At 43.7% G+C, this 24871-nt stretch overlaps 1 protein-coding gene across 1 annotated transcript in view; it reads left to right on the forward strand.

Annotated features, from left to right (window-relative positions):
- Positions 1-24871, forward strand: part of ADCY8 (adenylate cyclase 8) — a 233176-nt gene that overhangs the window by 160748 nt on the left and 47557 nt on the right. The window contains exons 9-11 of the mRNA XM_068983599.1: positions 1793-1893; positions 19074-19275; positions 21316-21405. Of these exons, the coding sequence (XP_068839700.1) occupies positions 1793-1893; positions 19074-19275; positions 21316-21405 (393 nt within the window). The remainder of the gene's footprint in view (positions 1-1792; positions 1894-19073; positions 19276-21315; positions 21406-24871) is intronic.

Consider the following 24871-nt stretch of genomic DNA (forward strand, 5'->3'; position numbering starts at 1 on the left):
GCCAGCTTTTTCACTCACTTCTTTCACCTTCATCAGGAGGCTCTTTAGTTCCTCTTTGCTTTCTGACATTATGGGGGATTATATACAAGAAAAATTATTATTGTTGTTTTTAGAATCTCATTATCAAATCTATATAACCAAGTTGGTTTGAAATCAGTCAACAGAGAATAATTAGATCTTGTGCAACTGATTGTTAGAAAGAATTCAGACATTTATCGTTCTTTGCATAAACTGCTTTGTGGCTAACTCTTATTAAGCTGGTATGTGTGGGTCTCTCTGATGGTGCCCTGTTCTTAGGCAGTGCTCTGGAAAACTGTCAGTAACATGAGTTTTCTATCATTTTATCAAGAGTGGAGATGCTGCGTGATTTTTCAGGGACATGTTCACCTCTAGGTATGGAGCAGGTTGTCAGCAAGCAGGCAGAGGACTCGGCACCAGTGAGCAGAAAAAACATTGCCCTCTGACAGCAATGAATGTGCAGTTTCTAAGCTGCATTGGTGCCTGCACTATGGAATTCACTAACGGCAGGTCATTCCCACTCTCCAAGTCACAGCCATGACACCAAGCAGCAAGTTCAGTCTAAAACCTAGACCACACCAAGGAGTAGGCAAGAGAATAAAAATCACGTTACCAGGGACTGGATTCCCATACCAACAGCAAGTTTGACTAATTTTATGGTTTCATTGACCCAAGCAAGTCTTCTGTTAGTATTAGGGACATAGAGCATGAGAACTCTATTTACTGACTTCCTTCATAAAATCATGGTGAAATTCAAATTGGGGATCAAAGACATTGCAAAGTCAGACTTAGCTTTCTGTTCCCACCCCTCAAAATGCTGTGTGCTATGTGATCTATGGTGAGTTAGTAGACCTCTCTGGCATTAAGACAAGAAGAGGGACTTGGCTGTAGGCTAACTTTAAAACCTTTTTCAGTTTTAAAAAATCCTTTCTTCCTTCTGAAGGAATTGGATTATTCCTCAGTTTAGTGACTCAAAGACAGTTCAGGAAACTAGGCAGGACTAAGACAAGTATATACACGTTCAGTGCTGACCTTCCAGAAGCTTTTAAGGGTGGACAATGAAATTACTGAGTACTCTGGATAATCAAAATAAAGTTAGCACCGTTCCCCAGGGCCACTTCAAGCAGATAGCAGAAGGGCAATCAAGCATATTGGTCCATCAGTCTTGGTTGCTCTTGTACGAAATGAAAGGACTACCCTTGCTGGAGATTTTCTTGGCCATTTTCTGTTCTAAGACTCCATGAATTTATTTTTCAATAGTTTTCATGAAAAAGGGAGGCAGAAGGACTCTATGGTCAAAAATTTCCTTGTGTCCCCAAGAGCAAGATCCTTGAATGACTTAACGTTTACTCATGAAGAAAGTCCATGTGGTTTTGATTTGCTACGTATATGGATGTGTGCTCTGCTGTTTTGTTCAGATGATGTGAGTTCAGAGGAAGGAGGAGAACTGATTTATAAGTTCATGCAAAGTCCCTCTCCCATTCCCTTTTGCTATAAAGGAAATTGGCTCCCTTTTGCTATAAAGGAGATCGTATTCACCCCTGGGCTCTCACTGGAAGGCTGGTGGGAGGGATGGAGGTAATGCCCGCAAAGATTTATTAACATATGGATGCCTCTTAATGTCAAATATATATACATATATTTATATATTGAAATGCCTTATCTTTTCTTGTTGTTTCCCCCTGACTCCAAACACTGGTTAAAAACTTAACTCTTCCAAGAGCCCAAATCTGCTGCAATGTAATTCATTCTCCCTTTTTTTTTTTAATTACAGTATTCTCAAATGAGGGATGAAGTATTCAAATCAAACTTGGTCTGTGCGTTTATCGTTCTTCTATTTATCACGGCAATACAAAGCTTGCTTCCTTCTTCAAGGTAAATATGAAAGGACTGAGGTATCAGATGCAATGTCTCTGAGAGCTGACGGGCCCTCACCTGGAGCCAGCCACTGACCTTTTCAAGGGATTGGAATTTGAAATAACAGGATCTCGGATTCATAGCCAAACATTTGATGACAGCAGGGTCTGTTTTGGTTGTCTCACTCTGCATAATAACCTCATTACTCTCCCAAGGCAAGAGCTTTTTCCCAGCCTCAATAAAAACAACAACAAAAATCAACATAGGGTTCCCTCTTATTTGACATGGCACTCATGAATGCAGAGAGTAAGTATAAATCCCTCCATCACCATTAACGGGTCCCTTTGTTAACTGCATCTTTATTGTTCATAGATAGAATATCCTAGCTTGCAGCGTCAGCAAAATTGACACTTTCATAATACTACAATCAAATATATGTGGCCATTCCCTGGTCCAAATTCTTTACATATGCCAACACATTTAATTCTCATGACAACCCTATGGGGTAGGTACTGTTATTATCCCCACTTAAAAAGGAGAAAACTGAGGCTCAGAGTAGTGAATAGAGCTGCCTAACATCTCACAGTTAAAAAATGTTACATCTTAGATTCAAACCAGATTCCACAGCCTGGAATCTTAACACTATTAGACACAGACTTGCACCATACAGGTTACAGGTGCAAGAGCCAGCATTTGAATCTAGTTCTAGATTCATCCAATGGCCATGTTTTTTGCTATCTCCTGTACTGGAAGGTAACACTTGCCTCTTTTTTCAGATAAATTCCCTTCCCCCTAAACTTGCCAGGAATTTCCCCATGTTGCTTGGTTAAAAATAACATCAACAAATATTAGTTAAATGTCTAGTACAGGCAATGCTCTCTGGCCCCTCAAGATGGTATCATTCTGCAGGAGGAAGTCTGCATCTTCTAAGATGTAATTTAGTGAGAAAGAGAGACATTAATAATGGCTTCCAGTTGCTGAGCATCTATTATGTGCTAAATCCTTCACACAGATTATCTCAATAAAGACTCAAAAATAACCAATAAGTGAGGCAGCATTCTAATCCCCATCCATATAGTGACGAAGCTGGATTTGAACAGAGACAGTCTGTGCTTTTAAATACTTAACTGCTTTGTGCCAAAATCAGTGATTCATTCTGCCTAGGTGGTTTAAAGAAAGTTGGCAGAAGGGTTGATGTTTTGAGCTGAGCAGGATGAAGGAAAAAGGGTGAAAGGGTGTTCCCAGTTTAGAAAACAGTGCAGGAAAAAGCCCAGGGATGTGAATGACCTCGTAGCACAGTGAGTAAGTGGAAGACTCCAGAGTAAAGCATTTGTACAAGGATTTGGTGGGAGCTATGGCTAAATAGGGAGGTAACCAGCAGGAATTCAATGTCAACATGCTATATTAAGGGATTTTATAATTGAATCTGGGAGCAAGGAGACCCTATGAAGGTTTTTGAGGAAGGCTGTAGCATGATTCTGTGAAAGAAAGATGTTTGACTCAAGGGCATGGCAATGCTTGACCTTTTCCTGATTAGTGGGGATATAAGGAAAAAGAGGGATTGGGGGCAGGAGGAGAAGGGGACTACAGAGGATGAGATGGCTGGATGGCATCACCGACTCAATGCACATGAGTTTGGGTGAACTCCGGGAGTTAGTGATGGACAAGGGAGGCCTGGCGTGCTGCGATTCATGGGGTTGCAGAGTTGGACATGACTGAGCGACTGAACTGAACTGAAGGAGAAAGAATCAAACCAGTCAGTCCTCAAGGAAATAAACCCTGAATATTCACTGGAATGACTGATGCTGAAGCTGAATCATCTTTGACCACTTGATGCAAAGAGTCAACTCATTGGAAAAGACCCTGATGCTGGGAAAGATTGAAGGCAAAAGGAAAAGGGGACAGTGGAGGATGAGACGGTTAGATGGCATCACCAACCCAATGGATATGAATTTGAGCAAATTCCAGGAGATAGTAGAGAGCAAAGGAGGCTGGTGTGCTGCAGTCCATGGGGTCAAAAGAGTTGGACATAACTTAGCGATTGAACAACAACAAAGGAGAAAGGGGATTCCAGTACATCTCTGAAATTATATGTTTCTGAATTTCTCAGAATTCCCACGTATCTGAGCAACTAGATAGCAAAGCCAAAAACCTCAAGGACCATATTTGCAACAAACAGAATTAATGTGATAAACGCATAAATTTCAAAATGGGAATGACAGTCTCCCAAGAGCCCCAAGACTGGTGTGATATCAGTATCTGTGTGGAAGGAATTGGAAAGAAACAAGCAGATATCTGTCAGATCTAGGAAGAGAGGAGTCCCAGTATTGCCAACAGTTATCCACGGGAAAGTGCCATGGACCAAACTGCAGAAGCAATTGAAAATGGGAAGGGGTTTGCCCAATCCAGCATTAGGTGAGCATGAAGATTTACAGTTAAGGTTCAAAGAGCTACAACCATTAAACACTGTGAGCTCCTAAAACTGACCAACCAAATCTCCCTCCCAGGACAGGGCCCTGTGTGAATAGGATTAAAATTACTCACAGTAAGGGCTAAAGTGAAGAAGAAAAGGGATGAAGTCTTGAATGCTATATGAAAACAGCTAAAGGAGGCTCTGTGGGGGCTTCCCCGGTGGCTCAGTGGTTAAGAATCCACCTTGCAATGCAAGGGACACGGGTTTGATCCCCAGTCCAGGAAGATTCCACATGCAATGGAGCAACTAACCCTGTGTGCCACAACTACTGAGCCTATACTCTAGAACCCACGAGCCACAACCACTGAGCCCGCATATTGCAACTACTGAAGCTCATGCACCTGAAGCCTGTGATCCTCTACAGGAGAAGCCACTGCAATGAGAAGCCCATGTGCCGTGACAAAGAACAGACCCCGATCACTGCAACCAGAGGAAGACCACGTGCAGCAACAAAGACCCAGCACAGCCAAAATAAAGTAAATCTTTTTTTAAAGACAAGAAAATTCTATGGAGTTAAAAACAACAACAACAACTATCCCAACCCATACTTCTTTATAAATTCTTTTTTTCTTATAATAGCTTTGTATGGGATTGCCACCAATACATTTTGTTGGTAATTTTTGTGTAATTAGCAAAATTTGTGTAGAACAAAAATTAGCAACAAAATGTATTGGCGGCAATCCCATACGAAGCTATTATAAGAAAAAGAATTAAAAGTAGATTAGCTCTTTGCTCTACAGCAGTAATTAACACAATGTTGTAAATCAGCTATCAGTTCAGTTCAGTTCAGTTCATTTCAGTAGCTCAGTCGTGTCCGACTCTTTGTGATCCCGTGAATCAGAGCATGCCAGGCCTCCCTGTCCATCACCAACTCCCAGAGTTCACCCAAACTCATGTGCATCGAGTCGGTGATGCCATCCAGCCATCTCATCCTCTGTCGTCCCCTTCTCCTCCTGCCCCCAGTTCCTCCCAGCATCAGGGTCTTTTGCAATGAGTCAACTCTTCAGCTATACTTCAATAATAAAGTAAAAATAGATTGATATCCTTATTGGCAACGACACTCCAAAAGACATGCTTACAATAGATACCAAAATTTTAACCTACCAGTTGAAACCCTTAATGTGATTCAAAGCAGCCTATAACAACATAAATCAGAATTAGAAAAAAACTTAGAAATTTGGGATGAGTGCTCAAAAAGGAAATAAAAGAAAGGTACATTTCAGAAATGAAGATTTAATATGAGGAAACATAAGCCACATAAATGGAGCACATAATGCCTTAAGAGAAATAGAAGGTGGAAAGGAAGAATGTTTTTAAAATCAAAAAGGAGATTTAAAGGATTGGCAGAGCCCTATCCCCCACACCTTATCACCACATCAAGAATCCAGTGTATTATTCAAGGACTATGACTGAAAGAACTGTGAGACCCAGGCTCTTTCTGATAAGTGGGCTTCTCCAGGCAAGAATACTGGACTGGGCTGCCATTCCCTTCCTCAAGGGACCTTCCCAACCCAGGGATCAAGCCTGGGTCTCCTGTGCTGCAGGCGAATTCTTTACCGCCTGAGCCACCAGGGAAGCCCAATGAATACTTAGGGGAGCTCAGTTCAAGAGAAGAGACAAACACAAGGAAATGAGAAGAGCCTGGAGCCACTGGTGCCTATAGATATGGCACTCCACACGGCCCACCCCTGAGCCTGATTAATACATTAATGAATCCTCACAGTGAAGGTCTGTTCACCTCAGTGAACAGTGAAACAATATGACCTGAAACAATAGGACCAGTTTTCAACAGAAAACTACAAGGCATACCAAAAGGGAAGAAGAGACAAAGCAGTCATCAGAACCAGGTCTGCTGAAATTATCAGAAAGAGAACTTGAAATAACTATTGCTACATGCCAAGGGTTCAATGGGGAAAAGTAGACCTGGTTCAAGAAACGATAGAAGTTCTAAGAAAAAGTCAAAAAGAAACTCACTAGAACTCAAAAACACCATGACAGAAATAATGAATGTCTTTGATGGGCTCATCAATAGATTCAACAAGGCCAAGGAAAGAATCAGTGAGCTTGAATATAGGTCAGCAGAAACTTCCCAAATTGCAAAGCAAACAGAAAAATGAAATGAAAAAAATAATAATAAAGATCAAAGCATCCAAGAACTTTGGGACAATTCCAAAAAGTGTAACTTATGCATAATCAGAATACCAGAAAGAGATGAAAGAAGATCTGGGCAGGAAAAGTCTTTGAAGTAATAACGGCTGAAGATTTTCTTAAGTTAACGACAGACACCAAATCACAGAACCAGGAACCTTAGAGAACACTAGACAGTAAATAAATAACCAAATAAATAAGTAGCACATTTAAGTATGTCATATTCAAATTGCAGAAAACTGAAGAAAAAGAAAAAATCTTCATAGAAGGCTGGAGTGGTGAGGATAGCGGACTTACTACTTACCTACAGAAGAACGGGAAGAAATATACCATACTTCTTGTCTGAAACCATGCAAGCATGAAGAGAATGAAAAATGAAATACTTAAAGTGTTGAAAGAAAAAGTCACCCACCTAGAATTCTATATGCTTCAAAAGTGAAAGAGAACTGAAGATTTTATCAGACAAACAAAATGTGCATTTCTATATGACCTTCCCTGAAAGAAATATGTTTTAAAGCTTTTTTTAAAAAAAGAAAAAAGAAAAGTTTTTCAATCAGGAGGAAAACGATGTAGGTCAGAAATTTGATCTACAGAGAAAGGAAGAGAATCAGAAGAGAAATAAATGAAGTTAAAATTTTTTTCCTATTCTTAATTGATCTAAAAGATAACTGCTTAAAGTGACAATATTAACGATGTATTTAGTGGTTATAAATATAGATGAGCAAAATGAATGACAGCGGCACGATCAGGCATGTGAGGGAGGAACTGGGAATGCTTTAAGGTACAAACGTTACCCCTGAAGTGCTACAGTGTAATTTGAAGGCTGTTGCTGGTGGTGTCGTTTAGTCACTAAGTGGTGTCCGACTCTTTGTGACCCCCTGGACTGTAGCCCACAAGGCTCCTCTGTCTGTGGGATTTCCCAGGCAAGACTACTAGAGTGGATTGTCATTTCCTTCTCCAGGGAATCTTCCCAACCCAGGGATCAAACCTGTGTCTCCTGAATTAGCAGGCAGATTCTTTACCACTGAGCCACCAGGGAAGTCCAATTTGAAGGTAAACCATTGTAAACTCTAGTGCAAATATTAAAAAAAAAAATTTAACAAATAAAATTGATACACTAAGAAAGGAAACAAAGTGAAATCATATAAAATGCTCATTTAAAATAAGACAGCATGCAAAAGAAGAGAGGACATTATATGGAGAGTAAAGAGGAAGAGCATTATTGCATAGGTGAAGCCCAGGAGATGTTTTTAGGGTGGTGACACTATTCACTATGATACTGTAATGGTGTATATATGACACTATGAATCTGTCAAATGCCATAAACTTTACAGCCCAAAGAATGACTTTACTGTATAAAATTTTTTAAAAATTATTTAGGAGTTCAAGGGACCCCATGATGAAATAAGACTATGAGATAAAATATTATACCTGTATTAAAAGTGTGAAACAACCTTACTGAAGGGGGTGTGGAGAAAAGACAGGGTTTTCTTAAGTAGCTTAGGGGGTTTCCTAAGGAGTTTGGGGGATTCATGGGCTCTAGAACTAAACATAAAAAGAACTGTACTTTAGCTGATAAAGGTTTTTCTCATGGACATATGTGTGAACAACTTGAGCCGCAGTTTATGGGCACTGTAAGTTAATGGACTGTGGGAATCAGGTTTCTCATTGTTGGTCCAGAAGAGGTTACGGACAAAGAGAAAAGGCTAGAATGATCCGTAGGTAAAGGCTTAGAGTAGGAGACGTTAGCATGTATTTGTTAAGCTCGCTAGAGTGTGTGCCTTTGGGGCATCCCACGTGGCATTACTGGTAAAAAAATTCAACTGCCAATACAGGAGACTCAAGAGACACATTCAATCAATCCCTGGGTTGGGAAGATGCCCTAGAGCAGGAAATGGCAACCCACTCCAGTATTCTTGCCTGGAAAATTCAATGGACGAAGGAGGCTGGTGGGCTACAGTCCAGGGGGCTGCAGAGAGTTGGACCCTACTGAGTGACTGAGCACACCAACATAGTTAGATATAGGATGTATACATAAACACAGATATGTTTATAGACACAGTTTAGAATGTATGCTACGCCACTTCAGTCGTGTCTGACTCTCTGAGACCCCATGGACTGTAGCCCACCAGACTGTGGAATTCTTCAGGAGTAGGTTGCCATTGCTAATGTCCTTGCTCTGTCAGCAGAGATCATCCAGCAGCAGTGATGCCTCAGCAATGATAGCACATCAAGCGATAGGCACAACCCTGATCCAGATTTCTAACATCGATATCCAGTGCAAGGAACCAGGGCCCCTTGGAGAGCTGCTGATTCTAAGTCTGGAGTGGTAAATATACAAGATGAGCCTGGAACATCATTTAGGGCCAGAAAATTAGGAAGTATTAAAACACACAGTGATGGAAATATATCAAAGGGGCATAGGAAAAGCTCCCAAGAACCAGAGTTGAAACAACTCGAGCAAGAAAATAAATAAAATAGTATTGGGTAATAACCCAAAGATTGAGGACAAAAGGAGAAGAGGGCATCAGAGAATGAGATGACTAGATGGCATCACCAATGCAATGGACATGAACTTGGGCAAACTTCAGGAGATGGTGAGGGACAGAGAGGCCCGGCATGCTGCTGTCCATGGGGCTGCAAAGAACTGGGTGGCTGAACAACAACAATAACCCAAAATGTGCTCTTCCTCTGTGGGTTCACACTGATATCAATAAATGGTTGTGTGAATAAAGAAAAGATGAAGAATAAATAAATTTCCCATGGGGAAAAGTCCAAATAATTTATGTAGATACTGTGTCCTTGATGAGGTGCAATTTTACCCTCTACTCCTCAAAGTGTGGCTATGCTGAAAGTGACTTCCTGCCAAGAAGGACAGTGTAGATGGAGGAAAAATAGGGCAGTATACCTCAGCCAGCCAATAATGGTTAAACTCAACAGGGATAAGCCATGTTGATGAGCTGTGATGAGTTGTTCAGATGCTAATTTGTGTCCAACTCTTTGCAACCCCAAGGACTATAGCACATCAGGCTCCCCTGTCCTTTACTGACTCTTGGAATCTACTCAAATTCAAGTCCAATGAGTCAGTGATGCTTTCTAACCATCTCATTCTCTGTTGCCCTCTTCTCCTTTTGCCTTCAATCTTTCCCAGTATCAGGGTCTTTTCCTATGAATCAGCTCTTCGTATTAGGTGGCCAAATGAGAATACACACAAACTCTGTGGTCTTCCTTCCCAAAACCCATTGTCTAATCCTGAGGAAACATCAGACATACTGCAGTTGAAAGACATTCTGTAAAATACCTGACCAGTACTTCTCCCAACAGTCGAGGTCATTTAAAACAAAGGAAGTATGAGAAAACTTTCACAGCAAGAAGAGCTTAAGGAGACATGACAACCAAAAAGAAGATGGTATCCTGGATTGGCGCTCTAAGTGTGGGAAGTCTTAGAAAGAATATCCAACCCAGTAGGCATAAGCATAATTAGGGGCCAGATTGTGAACTTGAAGTAACATATCACAGTTGTTGTTTTTTAATTTTGGAGATATGTATGATGCTAGAGCTGGGACATGCAGGCTGAAACCTCTTGTCCTAATAGAATGCAACAAAGTCATCATGCTTGATAGTCACCTCTAAAGAACTCAGAAGCCACATTGAAGAAGCTTCTACTGTCCCAAGATGGAATAATTAGAGCTATGGTGTGGATAACTGTTAAAACAGTCAACCAAATACCAGCAAATATTTTAAACTTTATGAGTCTATAATGACGTTTTTAAGGGTTGATAGCCTTTGGTGGATGGTGGGGAATTGGCTTGTAATACTTAGGCTTCCCTGGTGGCTCAATGGTAAGGAAACCACCTGCAATGCAAGACCCAAGTTCGATCCTTGGGTCGGAAAGATCCCTGGAGAAAGACATGGTGACCCACTCCAGTATTCTTGCCTGGAGAATTCCATGGACAAGGAACCTAGAGGGCTCCAGTCCATAGGGTCCCAAAGTGTAGAACATGACCAAGGAACTAACGCACATATACACTGGAAAACCACTGAAAAGGAAAAAGGAAACAATCATTTTTTCTGTCTTTCCTGCATGAACTGCAAGATCGGGTGAGTGGAAACTCATAAAATTATTCAAGCTGATACAATGTAAAGAAATTACAGAATTAAAATATCACCATTTCCCAACTTTCAATGAATTAATTGATCTAGTAGCTGACAACACAGGGAGGACAAGCAAGTCTGTCTCCTGATGGAAGAACACAAGTTGATAGTCTCATCAAAGGGATCAAACCTTAGTCTGGCCAGGCCTTTGAAGTGGGTTCTTAATTTGCACAAATCACAGGGGACAGAAGATATTGGATGAATTCACAAAAGTAAAATCCAGAATAAACAACAAGATCCTACTATATAGCACAAGGAATTATATTCAATACCTGTGATAAACCACAGTGGAAAAGAGCATAAAAGAGTGTGTGTGTATATATATACACAAAGTGTATTTCAAAGTGATTCAAACTGAGTCACTGAGTCAACTATATTCAATAAAGTAAACTTTTAAAAATTAAAATCCAAATAGTGAGATCAAAGGCACATTTTGTTCTTGTTATTTAGTGGCTAAGTTGTGTTTGACTCTTTGCGACCCCATGGACTGCAGCCTGCCAGGCTCCTCTGTCCTTGGGATTTCCCAGGCAAGAATGCTGAAGTGGGTTGCCATTTCCTTCCCCAGGGGATCTTCTCCACCCACATCCCTTGTATTGGCAGGTAGATTCTTTGCCTCTGAGGAAGTGCCAAAGGCATATACTCCTCAATAAATAATATGTAATAAATTGTAAGGAAAGAAGTAAAGAGAGAACCTGTAAATTTTTTATAAAGACTTACAAGATCCATAAAATTTAGCAAAAAATGGGCAAGACAGAACTATAGTGTCTAAAACTGGATGCTAAAACTATAAAGAAATAGGAAGTTATTAACAAGCAGGGGAGAGAGGATCATGACTGGACCAGGAGACATGGATGCACTTTTGAAATGCCCTGCAAAGCGCTATTTCATGAACTGAGTGGCCGTTACAAAGGCAGACACGTAAAAATAGTTAATTAAGCTCTACTTATGTGGTTTTCTGTATTTATGATTCATTTTGCTATTTTTAAAAAAAATGTTTTAAATGCGGGAGAGAGAGAAGGAAGGCCCATGTACCTCTTCCACATGGGGCTGGGGAACCCTTGCTTACTGTGAGCTAGGTATGTTCTAGGTGCTGAGGTTACATCACTGAACAGAAAATACAAAAAAAAAAAAAAAGAGAGAGACAAAACGACAGTAATCAAAAAACCCTTCCCTTCTGAGCCTTATCATCTAGTGGAAGGACATAAAGAAATAGAAAGCATATGCATATGTCTAGATGTATACGCTATAAAAATAGCTACTTATATGCTATGTATGTAGATGTATATGTAGATAGGGATAGCCTTCATATGCAAATTTGTATGTGCTATGGCAATGATATTATAGTGATAATAGTATCAATAACCTCAGATATGCAGATGACACCACCCTTATGGCAGAAAGTGAAGAAGAACTAAAAAGCCTCTTGGTGAAACTGAAAGAGGAGAGTGAAAAAGCTGGCTTAAAACTCAACATTCAGAAAATGAAGATTATGGCATCTGATCCCATTGCTTCATAGCAAAGAGATGGGGAAACAATGAAAACAGTGACAGACTATTTTCTTGGGCTCCAAAATCACTGCAGACAGTGACTGCAGCCATGAAATTTAAAGACGCTTGCTCCTTTGAAGAAAAGCTATGTCCAACCTAGACAGCATATTAAAAAGCAGAGACATTACTTTGCCAACAAAGGTCCATCTAGTTAATGGTATGGTTTTTCCAGTAGCCATGTATGGATGTGAGAGTTGGACTATAAAGAAAACTGAGCACCGAAGAATTGATGCTTTTGAACTGTGGTGTTGAAGAAGACTCTTGAGAGTCCCTTGGACTGCAAGGAGATCCAACCAGTCAATCCTAAAGGAAATCAGTCCTGAATATTCAGTGGAAGGGCTGATGCTGAAACTGAAGCTCCAATACTTTGACCACCAGATGTGAAGAACTGACTCATTGGAAAAGACCCTGATGCTGGGAAAGATTGAGGGCAGGAGGAGAAGGGGCGACAGAGGATGAGATGATTGGATGACATCACTGACTCGATGGACATGAGTTTGAGGAAGTTCTAGGAGTTGGGGATGGACAAGAAGGCCTGGTGTGCTGCAGTCCATGGGTTGCAGAGTCGGACATGACTGAACGACTGAACAACAAAAACAGCATGAATACATCAGGATGAGGTACCAGGGAATGCCACAGGAGAATGGGTCTCCTGAATACCCAAGAGCCATGTGGGGTCTAGGATCATGGGGAAAGGGTTGGTCTCAGGGTGGTGAGCTGTGTGTGTTTGTGGGATCCTGTCTGGTTTACCCAAATTTCCTGGACTCCCCTCCTCACTCTCACCAGTGAGGATGTGGGTGTGGTCACAGCTGGTGAGTGCTCCCTCCCACCCTGGAGCACAGGGCATTGGCATTCCCCACAAACATCCTGCGAGCACTTACTGTGTGCCTGTCCATGCTGGACACTGGAGAGCAGTCCCTGGCATCATACAGCTGACAGTCTACCTGGGGGAAAGCCCGTGAGGTGAACAACTGCAGCGGAGTGCAATGACTGATGATAGCGCAAGCGTGCGATGAGGTGGGGGAATCAGGACAGCTTTCCCAGAGGGGACGCTGACACCTGAGCCACCTCCTGAAGCTCTTTCCCCGGTCGTGACAGAGGACTGAGATGAAGGCCGAGAGCAGCAGGGGGAGCTGGAAACTGGGTGTTCTGGAGATGAGGGATGTGTAAGCCTTGCAGAGGAATTGTGACTGGTCGGCAGAGAAGACTTCATTTAAGCTTTTCTTTTAATTTTAGTGTTTTTTTTTTAAATTTTTGTTTATTTCTTAATGGCTGTGCTGGGTCTCCGTTGCTGCACTCAGCCTTTCTCTAGTCATGGTGAGAGGCGCTGCTCTTGGTCATGGTGCATGGACTTACTGCTGTGGCTTCTCTTGCTACCGCACGAGGCTCTAGGTACGTGGGCTTCAGTGGCAGCACCTGGGTTTAGTTGCCCCTTGGCATATGGGATCTTTCAAGACCAGGGATCAAACTGGTGTCCTTGCATTGGAAAGCAGATTCTTAACTGCTGAACCACCAAGGAAGCCCCGCGGAAGCATTTTAATCCAACAAGGGATGTGACTGGATTTCTGTTTAGAAGGCATGGATGATGATGGGAGAGGACAAGGTCTGCGGTTGGGAAAACCATTTGGGAGGCAATGGCAAAACTCCAGGTGAGAAATAAGAGGGACCAGACAGTGGCCGAGAAGCAAGCCCGAGAGGATGAACTTGCTCCGTATTTAGGACAGAGAGTTGACAGTTTCCTGGACTGACCGTGTAGGGCGGATGAGAGTGAAGGAGGAGCCCAGGCTGGACCTGAGGACCTGCGCCTGGGACAAAAGAAGGGGTCACTGTGCCCCCTCATTCCCAGCTGGCCTTCCCAGGAGAGGTGACCAAGGAAGCTGAGCCACCTTGATGCCCAATTCCTGGGTTCTCGGGGCAAGAGATCTAGAACCTCACCTAGCAGCTGACTGGATGACGTCTCTGACTCAGGGGTGCAAGCTGAAGCCAGGAACTAAAACATCAGCCAGGGTCTTCCCTGCTGGTCCGGTGGCTGAGACTCCATGCTCCCAACGCAGAGGGTGCGAGTTCAATCCCTAGTCAGGAACTAAGATCCCACATGCCGTGCAGGGTATGACAAAAAGAAAGAAAGAAATACCAGCCAGCACCCCAACCTCACTTGCTCCGTGAAGAGAAAGCACTGACAGTGAAGACAGCTTCCAAGCTTGAGCTCTGGCCAGACAGCCCACATATGTGGGGAACGGACTGGACTTTGGGCCCAGACAGCCCAGCCTTTCTTCACTGTGAGCGCTTTCCTCTCCAACTCACTTTGTTTCTGACTGATTCTCTGAGACTGAACAGATGGTAGGTGCCTTGCAGTTGCCTTTCTTCCGTCATGGACGCTTTAGCAGATGAGCCAGTCTTTGCTCATATGACCACAGCGAATTCCCTGGCCCAAAGCAAAAATTAATGGACCCTGGCAAAGAAAGACAGTGATTTGCCTGGCTCTTTCCTTTAATTTCCGCATGCCTGCAGCTGTTCCTCTCCCAGAAAGGGAAACTGAGGAAAGACCAGAAGATACCTTTTGTAATTAGAGAACAGTGTATCTAAGTCTTCGAGCATGGTAATGAGAGAGGGAGGGGAGGATGGGAGAAAGGGAGAGGGGAAAGAGAGAGGGAGCCAGCAAGAGAGGGCAAATAGGAAAGAAAGAGGCACAGGATCTTAATTCTTTCTGTGCATCTTACTGGCTGTATGTACTTAACCTCTCTGAAGCCTCAGTTTTCTCATCTATAAAATAACAATGCCAGCTTCCCAGGGTTGCTATAAGCATCAGATGAGCCATACTCATTTTAATAAATTCTGACTCCCTTTCCCTTCCTAAGTCACCGTATTTCCACCCAATCAAGCGACTACAAATACTGACCTCTCAGGGTTGCTACGAGGCTCAGATGTACCTCTGGACTCTGCCAACTCTAAAGTGTGGCACAAATGTCATCTTGGCAGTCTGCATTTCTGTTTTCCTGTTGCACCACCAGCCACCATAGGCTTTTCACTCATTTCCCAGATCCCTGTCTCCCCAGCAAATGCCCAGTCATGATACCAGCCCACACCCTGTTTTAATGACATACTGCAGAGGGCAAATTAGAACTTAAGGTCTAGAAATGTTTTGAATGGAGCTGTTTGCAAATTCTTTGTCATTCATTTTCAGACTCTATTTCAGAAATGAAAGGTTTCCTTGCCTCTTACGTGCATCAACAATGCAAAAGCAAATTCAGAATCCCTGGATGCTTGAGTAGCTCTATAATTAGATAAAAATCGCAATTGACGCTATAATGTTGACATGTGCAGAAATAAATGAACGCTGAAGAGCTGCTGCAGAGATTTCCAGAGGAAAGTTTATGTAGTGCCAGTAGCTTGCTTAGGGAGCCTATCCTGCCATTAACATTCTTCCCAGAGATCTTTAAAATGCTTTTTCAGATTTTCACCATGAATAGAGAAAGAAAATGAATGTTTTCTTTGAGTTCTTATTATGTGCTAAGCATTACATTGCTTTATTATTTTACCCTCAGAGCCTCCTTTAAGAGGTGGACTTAAAAATCCTGGTTTTGCAGATAAAAATAAGTTACTGGGGAAAAAAAAAAACAAGTAAGATGCTCGGAAGAATTCGCTACCTTGCCCCAGCTGTGTTATTGGCTATGTTTCAGAGCTACAGGTTCAAACACACAGGGCTTTGCCCTTAGCTACCTTTTACCTCCTGCCCATCAGGACTTCCTGGGACAACCTGAGCTTCCTTGCTTAAAGGAAGAGATGGTCTGGCCAAAGGGAGGAGATGACCAAGTCTCTTCCCACCAGGAAAGTCAAGGCTCTAGCTTCCTGAGTATCCCATCCTCCTTCTGGATCTCGAAGGAGAGGAAAAGCATCTGAACTTTGCATAAACGCTGACCTTGAGCAGCGACTCTGCCCTCCAGAAAGAACCAGGTCCACTGAACACCCCAGATGAATGCTGACCAGTAGGGCTGGTCCTTCCTCCTCCTGTAAAGGATACATCAGAGAGGGCAGGCAGAGGGGCTGAAGTGTGGATAGGAATACAGCCTATGGAGGCTGATGAGAAGAAACTCTCTGTCACAAAAAACAAGGCAGTGAGTATTTTTGAGCACTTTCTGTGTACTTAGCCTTATGCCAGGGCTTCCCAGGTGGCGCTAGTGGTAAAGAACCCACCTGCCAATGCAGGAGATATAAGAGACGTGGGTTCCATCTCTGGGTTGGAAAGATCCCCTGAAGAAGGAAATGGCAACCCACTCTGGTATTCTTGCCTGGGAAATCCCATGGACAGAGGAGCCCTGGGGGCTACAGTCCATGGGGCTGCAGAGTTGGACACAACCGAAGTGGCTTAGCATAAGCACAAGCCTGATACCAGGTGTCTTGGAAGTATCCAAAGAAAACTGAGCCTTGAAGGATGACCAGGATGTCCCAGCCCTGCACCCCCAACCCCTACTACCCTCAGAGAGTGAGAAAATACAGAGGTAGGAGGAACAGAATGATTAGGGCATGTGCTTGAGGATTGCCTGGAGGGTGCAGAGAGGTGGAAAAAGAGAAAAAGCAGCAGTGAGAACCTGCCGGGCAGGGCAGGTACACTGTAGTACGGAGGTCTGTAGACCACCCAGATGGCAGCCTTGACCATCAAAGAGTCCGAGTCTCCTGCTGAGCAGCTTTCAGACCTGCCCTTGCTTGATTTGCCTCTGCCTTCGCTTTGGAACAAGATATTCGTATTCTCAGTGGCTGCCTCACATTACTAAGCTGCATCAGCATCAGGCTTGGAATTGGCCCCTTCTCTCCTGGGAGCACCTGACAAAGTGATCTGCCTGCCTTCTTCGTCGTTTGCCTCCCCTGGGTGCCCAGGAATAATGGTGTGTTGTTAGGGAGTGTTTTTCCAGCCTGTTTGGGGGGAAGTTTCCCATCTGTGTGGAGCCCTCTGGGAACCCACTGCTGCACAGACCTTCTGTTCTTATCTTAAACTCCTGCAGAGACTTCCTATCGAGGTGATCCATAAAATCAAAATTATGCAGGCATTAGAAAAAAACCCTCCCAACAATGATATCTGGGCTGTAGAAATCACTTTCCAGTCTTCATGATGGTTGACCACATAGAGGAAACTGACAGTCTACACATTGGTCCCTCCCATTCTTCTGCTACTTTGCCCACATTCTCCAGTCTTTCCTCCCTAAAATCCTACTGTTCAACCTCCAAGGCCTTACCTAAATGTCATCTCTTCTAGGAAGTCTTCCTTTCCTTGATTTCCTTTCGTATTTTTTAAAATCATGTTTGTTGATTACCTTTTCTCTATCACAACACAGTATGTAACAGTTCATCATTTGCATATCCATATTCCCCTCTAGATTATGATCTCATAGAAGACGGGCAAAATGTGCCTCTTGCCTTGTTACCCCTGATGCCTCCCTAATAAAACCACAGAAGCAAAAGAAATGACTGCAATTATGGGGCCTACATTACTTACCAATATGGCTAGACTTAGCAAAGTGACAAAGCAGAGTGGACTTTCAATCCTAACTCTAATACTTACCAACTCAATAACTCCTGGGAAGTTGCTGCTCTCTGAGCCTTAACTCTCCATGTGAAAAAAGAGATCAAAAGACCTCTTAGGTTTGTTCTGAGGAATGGAAATGAGATATTATGTATTGATATAAAGTGCTTAGCACGTGCCTAAGGACAAAATCAAGAGCTCAATACAGTACTTACACTAGTGTTAGTCATAAGAAATAAAGTTTAGACAAGACAGTAAGAAGTGGCAGTGCTAGCAGAAGGTGGGCTCAGGAATTTCCCTGGTGGTCCAGTGGTTAAGACACTGTGCTTCCACCACCAGGGGCACAAGTTTGATCCCAGGCTGGGGAAGTTCTACATGCCGCATGGTGCGGCCAAAACAAACAGAAGGTGGATTCAGCTTCATTCATTAAATGTACATTTGTTGAGATCCAGTCAAAATATTAAAGCCAAAGGGATGAACTTCATTTTATGGAGGAAGGAACAGATATGAAACATCCTACCATGTCCCTCAGGACACCATTGAACATGCAGCAGTTCCCTGGCTAAAACAGTGGTAGAGGAACTTGAGGTGCCAGCAGAGGACTCGAATGGCTGGGTAGAGTAGAGAGAACAGAGGATAAATTCCCAAGGAGAATCCTGGTGATAAGTTGGCTGATAAGGAGAGGAAGCAGATGCTTCCGGAGATGGAGTTTTAGATTACCACCTGACCCCCAACAGAGGTGTCCAGTAGGTAGGAGCTGCCATGGGACAGAGCGCTGAAGCTCCAGATGGGTAATTGAGAGTGATGCTGAAACCTTAGGCAAATACAAGCCCCATATACCCACCTCCCACACAGCACATAGTGTAGCCTCTGCAAACTGTGATAATCACTAACCAAACTGAGCCACGTGGAGAGGTGCCATGTTCAGTTCTTGGCATCGGAGCAGTCATGAGGGAAAGTGTTTCCTAACACCCACCTTCAGGGGGAAAGGGCATATGGATCTCTCCCACAGCCGGAGTACTCAGATAAAATTCCAGTGGTGTGTTGCTTTGGCAGCAGTTGCCAAGTGAGAAAGAGGAATGATGAAATAAGTGGGAAAAAATGGGCAGAAGCAACAGATCAAGCCCAATATTTGATGTTCATTGCAAAGTTTCTCAAGAGAATATTTTATAGGGATGGATGTAATTTTTGAAAAGTCTCTTGTTAATAGCCCCTTTCCTGGGCAAAGGGAGCTTTAGAGAAATTATTGGGTGCAAGGAGTGGGGAAGGGCGATCGTGAACATGATTGACAGGGTTGCACAGCGAGGGGGGACCCCTGATTAATGCCACATGACCCAACATTCTGTGTTTCCTGCAGAGTGATGCCCATGGCCATCCAGTTTTCCATCCTGATCATGCTGCACTCGGCTCTGGTCCTCATCACTACGGCGGAGGATTACAAGTGCTTGCCCCTGGTCCTCCGAAAAACCTGCTGTTGGATTAACGAGACCTATTTGGCCAGGAACGTCATCATCTTTGCATCCATCTTGATTAATTTCCTGGGCGCCATCCTAAATATCGTAAGCATCGCAAGTCCTTTGGTGTCTAGTGTGCAGTCAGGAATGAAGAGTTTATAGAACCTGAAGCCTCTGGCATCACCTTCCTTGGTACTAATTATTAATGCCTTCATGTACCTGGTCAAGCCCCAAGGTCAGGGTTAGAGAAGGAAGACGTTGCTATACTATCAGAACCGTGCATTTTACTGGTGGAAAATGGTCTTTTTCTCAGTGGTGGAGGTTATTTGCTCTAAAGGCACTGCAAATGCCCTTAAGTTTCTGTACTTTCAGTGGCCAGACAATTAAAGTCATAAATAAGAGTTACTCCTCATTAAGTTCCCACCTGCTGTGTGCCATGCTCTGAAGGAGGAGCTGTCTGTGCTTCCCGTATTTAGTCCTCACATAAACCCCGTGAGGTAAGTCTCTTTATCCCCACTTTACGGCTGAGAAAACTGAGGCTCAGAGACATGAAATAACTTGCTGATAAGGTCTGTCTGACTCCATGACTCATGCTCATTCTCGTTAGCCCAACTGTGTCTCTGGGAGGGGGAGAGGGGAGAATGGAAATAAGTAGCTGTCATTTATTGAACACCTACTGTGTGCCACAGGTAGGTATTACCATTCCCATGTAACAGATGAGGAAGCTGCCTTTCAGGAAGGTTGAGCATCTTGCCTATGACATTCTAAGAGTTCACACCGGATTTGACACACCGAACTCGGCCGAATCCGCAACTGCCATATTTATCACTGTCTTTACTGTGGTGACCCATGCTTCAGTGAGCTCATATTCTCTCTAGAATGGTAATGTGGTAGCTATAGGCATTTTCTGTGTCTACCCCAGTAGTCTTGTGTTGTCCATGGTTTAGGAACCTAGATGTTTAGGAGAGATTTATCTGATTCCGGGCTTTGAGCATTGAGGGAGACTAGTTAAGGCATCATCTTGTGGCCAAAACCATCATTGTGTCCTTTGGGTCTGAGGGAGGGTCTCCAAGTGTTCAGGGAGCCCAACTGTTCGGCCCCTACAATTGTCAGCCTGTAAGTCAGAGATTTACACTGCCTGAAATCCATTGTTCACACGGGACCAATAATTACCTAGTGTCCACGTTGCTCAAGCTCTGCGGTTGGCCTTGTTGTAAAGAGACTATGGGACAAAGAAAAGGGGAATCATAGTCTAATTAAATTCATCACCTAATGAACATTTTATAGATGATGGCAATTGAAAACAGAAGCCCTTAGTCATTGATCACAGACTGCAGAGCTGCAGCCAGGATCTCAACTCTCGATGAATCAGATATTTCTTGGGAGTCCCAGTGACTGTAGGTCAGGGTTGCCACTGGGGCCAACCATCCCACGTGTTGTGGGAGGAAGTTCGGAGGCTTTGGAGTCAGATAGACCTGTGCTCAAATCTCACCTCCACCACTCACCAGCTCGATGACCCTGGACAAGTTACTTTATTTCTCAGAGTTTCATATTTTCCAGTTGTAAAATGGGGATAAAAGTAGTGGCTACATCACAAGGGGGTTGTGATGCCCTTTTCATGCCAAGTGTCTGCCGCAGCCTAGGCGTTCAGCCAGCGGTAGCTATTCTCTTCTGAGCGCCACAAGATCTCCTGCAGCAACTTCTAGCCTAGGAAATGCCCACCACCCCAGTGCTAAGAGTCTTTCTGGAACACGTGCCCTGTGGGTCCCTCGAGTCCCCCCAGCTGTTCATGTGGAGACAGGCTGTGAGCGTTCCCCCCCTGGTCCTCTCTTCCAAGCCCCACAAGCGCACTCCAGTGACCCTCCATGATGGGGCTGGTGGAGCAGCCTTACCCTAGTTTCATGACTGGCTTGTAAAACTTTTTTCTGAGCCAGTCCTTTCTTTAAAACGAAACAGAAGGTCCCAGCGGGGCTTGCATTCTGAAATCAGCCCCTCGAGGGCCCTTTCTGCCCCAGGCGTTTGCCGAAGCCCCACAGCGATAGCACAGGACTCCATCTCCAGCTCACACTGACTTTGTTGTTCCTGTGTTTTTTTTTATTTTGTTTTGTTTTTTGTTGTTCTTTTTTTTTTTTTCTTAATCCGCAGCTGTGGTGTGATTTTGACAAGTCGATACCCTTGAAGAACCTGACTTTCAATTCCTCAGCTGTGTTTACAGATATCTGCTCCTACCCAGAGGTATTTATTCACGAGCTCCCGTTGGCAAGACTGGGGCTTAGGCATCTTCACCAGCTCTGAATCAGCAGGACTGGCTGAGGGGCCCTAGACATGCTAGCTCCCCAGGGGCCTGTCTGCTCTCCTCTGCCTCTTTCTCCTTCTGTTCTTCTTCCCTTCCTGCCCTCCCTTCCCTCCTTGTATCCGCTGCTGCTCTTTTGTCTTTCCTGCTCCTTCTGCCTCTCTTTCCCCTCTCTCTCTTCTCCTTCCTCCTCCTCTTCTTCTTCACTTTTCCCTCTGTCCACTCTCTTCTTTCCTTTTCCTCCTCTTCCCTCTCATTTCCCCCCAACTCCTCCTAACACCCTAGAGCGGAATGTACTGTTGTCTCCAGTACAGGGCAGAGCACAGAGCTGCGGCTCAGAGTTTGCTGCATTGGAAAAGGAAAGGATGGAAGAAGGGGAGATAGAAGGAAGAAAGGAAGCTAGTAAATCACAAATGCAGAAAACAACTAAACATAAATCAAAGTGGGACTTCCCTGAGAATCCAGTGGTTAAGACTCCGTACTTCCACTGCAGGGGACACGGTCTCAATCCCTGGCTGGGGAACTAACATCCCATATGCTGAGCAGTGCGACCAAAAAAAAAAAAAAAAACTAAAAAAAGATAAGTAAATAAACATATTAAAGTGGTATAGAAAGTGCCCAGAGCATCGCAGACTCAGTCGGTGTCCCAGCAGGCCACTTACCATCGTAGTATGAGCCTGACCATCTCCTGGCCCCATAGCCACTAGGCTGGCCCTGGGCCTTGGGGTCAACCTAAGGGTCAAGCAAAGGACAATCTTTGGTTCTGTTAAGCCATGACCCAGACCTTTACATATTGGGATATAAACTCTGGGTCTGGAGGGAAGACGGTTGGGATGTCCCAGTAGACACCAGCCAACCTTGAGGACCTTGGGTAAACTTCTGTTCTCTGAGACCCCTTCCAGCATGTTGTGGGGGAAAGGTGCTCTGTTATCTGACCTCAGCCCCAGAATTGGCCCAGGTGTTCTGAAAAGGGCAGAGAGCCTCACCTCTGACCTCAGGTAATAGAGCATCTGCTGGATATGCACAAAATCATTACATCTTCAAGATACATGCAGGATGCTACCACCATCTCCATGTTGTAGACAGTGAAACAGAGGTTCGGAAAGTAGCTTGCTCACTGCTACTCCTGCCTGACCTACCTTTTCTCTCACTTCTTTTCATTCTTCCTTCTTTCTGTCTTTCCCGTCTTCATTCAGTTATCAAGACTTGCTGCTGCAGTTGAAACCACATCTGACTTTTCATGACCTTACACTTCTGAATTCAGGCTCCATCCCTAAGGAAGAATAAGGCTCTTCCTAAGAAAGTTCTGGGCAGGATGGGACTAGCTCTGATTTCACAGCTGTGTGGGGCAGACCATGTGTTCTGGGACTTCCTCCCACCAAGTAAGGAGTGCTCTCTAATTTTGTGGAGTCTGTGGGATACCACTCCCCCTGAGAACACCTTTATTTGGAGGGCATGAAGAGTGTCCAAGAGGCAGTAAGTCAGCCAAGAAGCAGATATTTAGAGTTAGGCAAAAGCTGGATTTCGCTCCCAACTGAGCCCCTTTACTTGCTAGCAGTGGAATCTTGAATCAGTTCAAACTCTTTCTGAACCTCAGCTTCCTCATCTGTAAAGTGGGAAAAATAATACCTTCTTTGCACAGTGGTTTTGGAGTTACAGAATATCAGGTTCTCATGGTGCTTACCTAGATGAGCTGGTGAACGCTGAGCTTCTAACATGTGATCTGACTTGAAGTCGGTGTTTAAGTATTAATCTGGGCCTCTGATGCAATGCTGTGTATATACCCCTTGCCTCAAACTTGAACTCCCCAACTCAGGACCACAGCACTCATGGATTTCCCAGGCCTAACAAAGTGGTGGGTAAGCTTTTGGATCACATAAGTTCATCTCTGTGCCTCTGTTTTCTTCTCTGCAAAATGAAGATGAAAAAAATACCTTCCTCCTGGGTGATTGTGAGGATTAAGTGAGTTAATCCATGGAAAGTGTTTAGCGCAACACCTGCCACAAAATATCTGCTGATTAAATGTCAGCTGTGATTCATTTACAAATTAAAAGGGTTTGAACCTGCACCATAAAAATATATTTATCTGCAATGAATACCAAGGTCCTGGGCTTCCCAGGTGGTGCTAGTGGTAAAGAACCCACCTGCCAAAGCAGGAGAAGTAAAAGATACAGATTCAGTCCCTGAGTCAGGAAGATCTCTTGAAGGAGGGCTTGACAACCCGCTCCAGTATTCTTGCCTGGAGAATCCTATGGACAGAGGAGACTGGTAGGTTATAGTCCATGGGTCACATGACTGAAGCGACTTGGCATGCACACATGTGCCATTGTACTAAAGTATGTACATTATGAAACATATTCATAAAATAGAGATGTTAAAAAATGAGATAAAATAAATGAATCAGTTTTAATATTAAAATTTTCCTCCAAAGACATCATCTTGCCCAGGAGCCAGTGAACTATGACCACAGGCCAAATTCCACTTGCCACCTGTTTTGTAAGTAGTTTTACTGGGGCACAGACACACCCATTTGTTAGCAATGTCTTTATGGCTGCTTTTATAATAATATAATGGTAGAGTTCAGTAGTGGTAACTAAGTCAAAAATATTTGCTATCTAGCCCTTGCCAGGCAAAGTTTGCCAAATTCCAACATCTCCTAGGTGCAGGAATCCCACTGGCATAAAATGTGAGCACCTGGACTCTTTCCATCATCAGCTACCACAGCAACCTTGTTAAACCCACCATTTGCCATCTTGGCATATACCTGGCCATGTTTCTCTACCTAAGGATTTGTCTACCAAAGTAGAAGGAATCAGACATTCAAACCTCCTAAAAGGCTTAATTTGCACAACCACCTGCCATCACTCACAAGTGTGTATCCCCAAGCAAATCACTTCCTCTCTCTGAGCCCTGGTTTCCTCATCTATATACTGGACCTCTCCACCTCCCTCGTGGGGAACAGTTCTCAGTCTGGAAGCAGGTAATTAAGCTGGATGATATGGCATAAACATAAGAGACTGTCATCATATATGGTATAAAGTAAAGTTTATTTCTGAACTGGAGCTTGCCAATTACTAAAGAAAAAAAGAGTGAGGATATACGAAATGATCATGAGGAAAGTCATGTTCCAGCTATGATTTGAGAAGTAGTCTAGGAGAGCAAAGAGACATAGGTTTGTAAAGTGAATGACAGTCATATGCAGAAACCATTCTCATCATCTCAAACTTCAGAATGTGGTTCTCAGGAGGTTCAATCGGAAGGTCTTCATTTTACAATCAAGCCCCTTTATTATATGCTCTAGCAGATTGGAACAGTCATTGACTAGTCAGCTATAGTTGTGAGAGCAGTCAGAGTATGCTATGGTTTTAAAGGGTCCCTGAGAACCAATTTTCCCTACAGGCATCAGTC

This window comes from Capricornis sumatraensis, chromosome 11 (assembly GCF_032405125.1).
Source record: "Capricornis sumatraensis isolate serow.1 chromosome 11, serow.2, whole genome shotgun sequence".
NCBI lineage: Eukaryota > Metazoa > Chordata > Mammalia > Artiodactyla > Bovidae > Capricornis > Capricornis sumatraensis.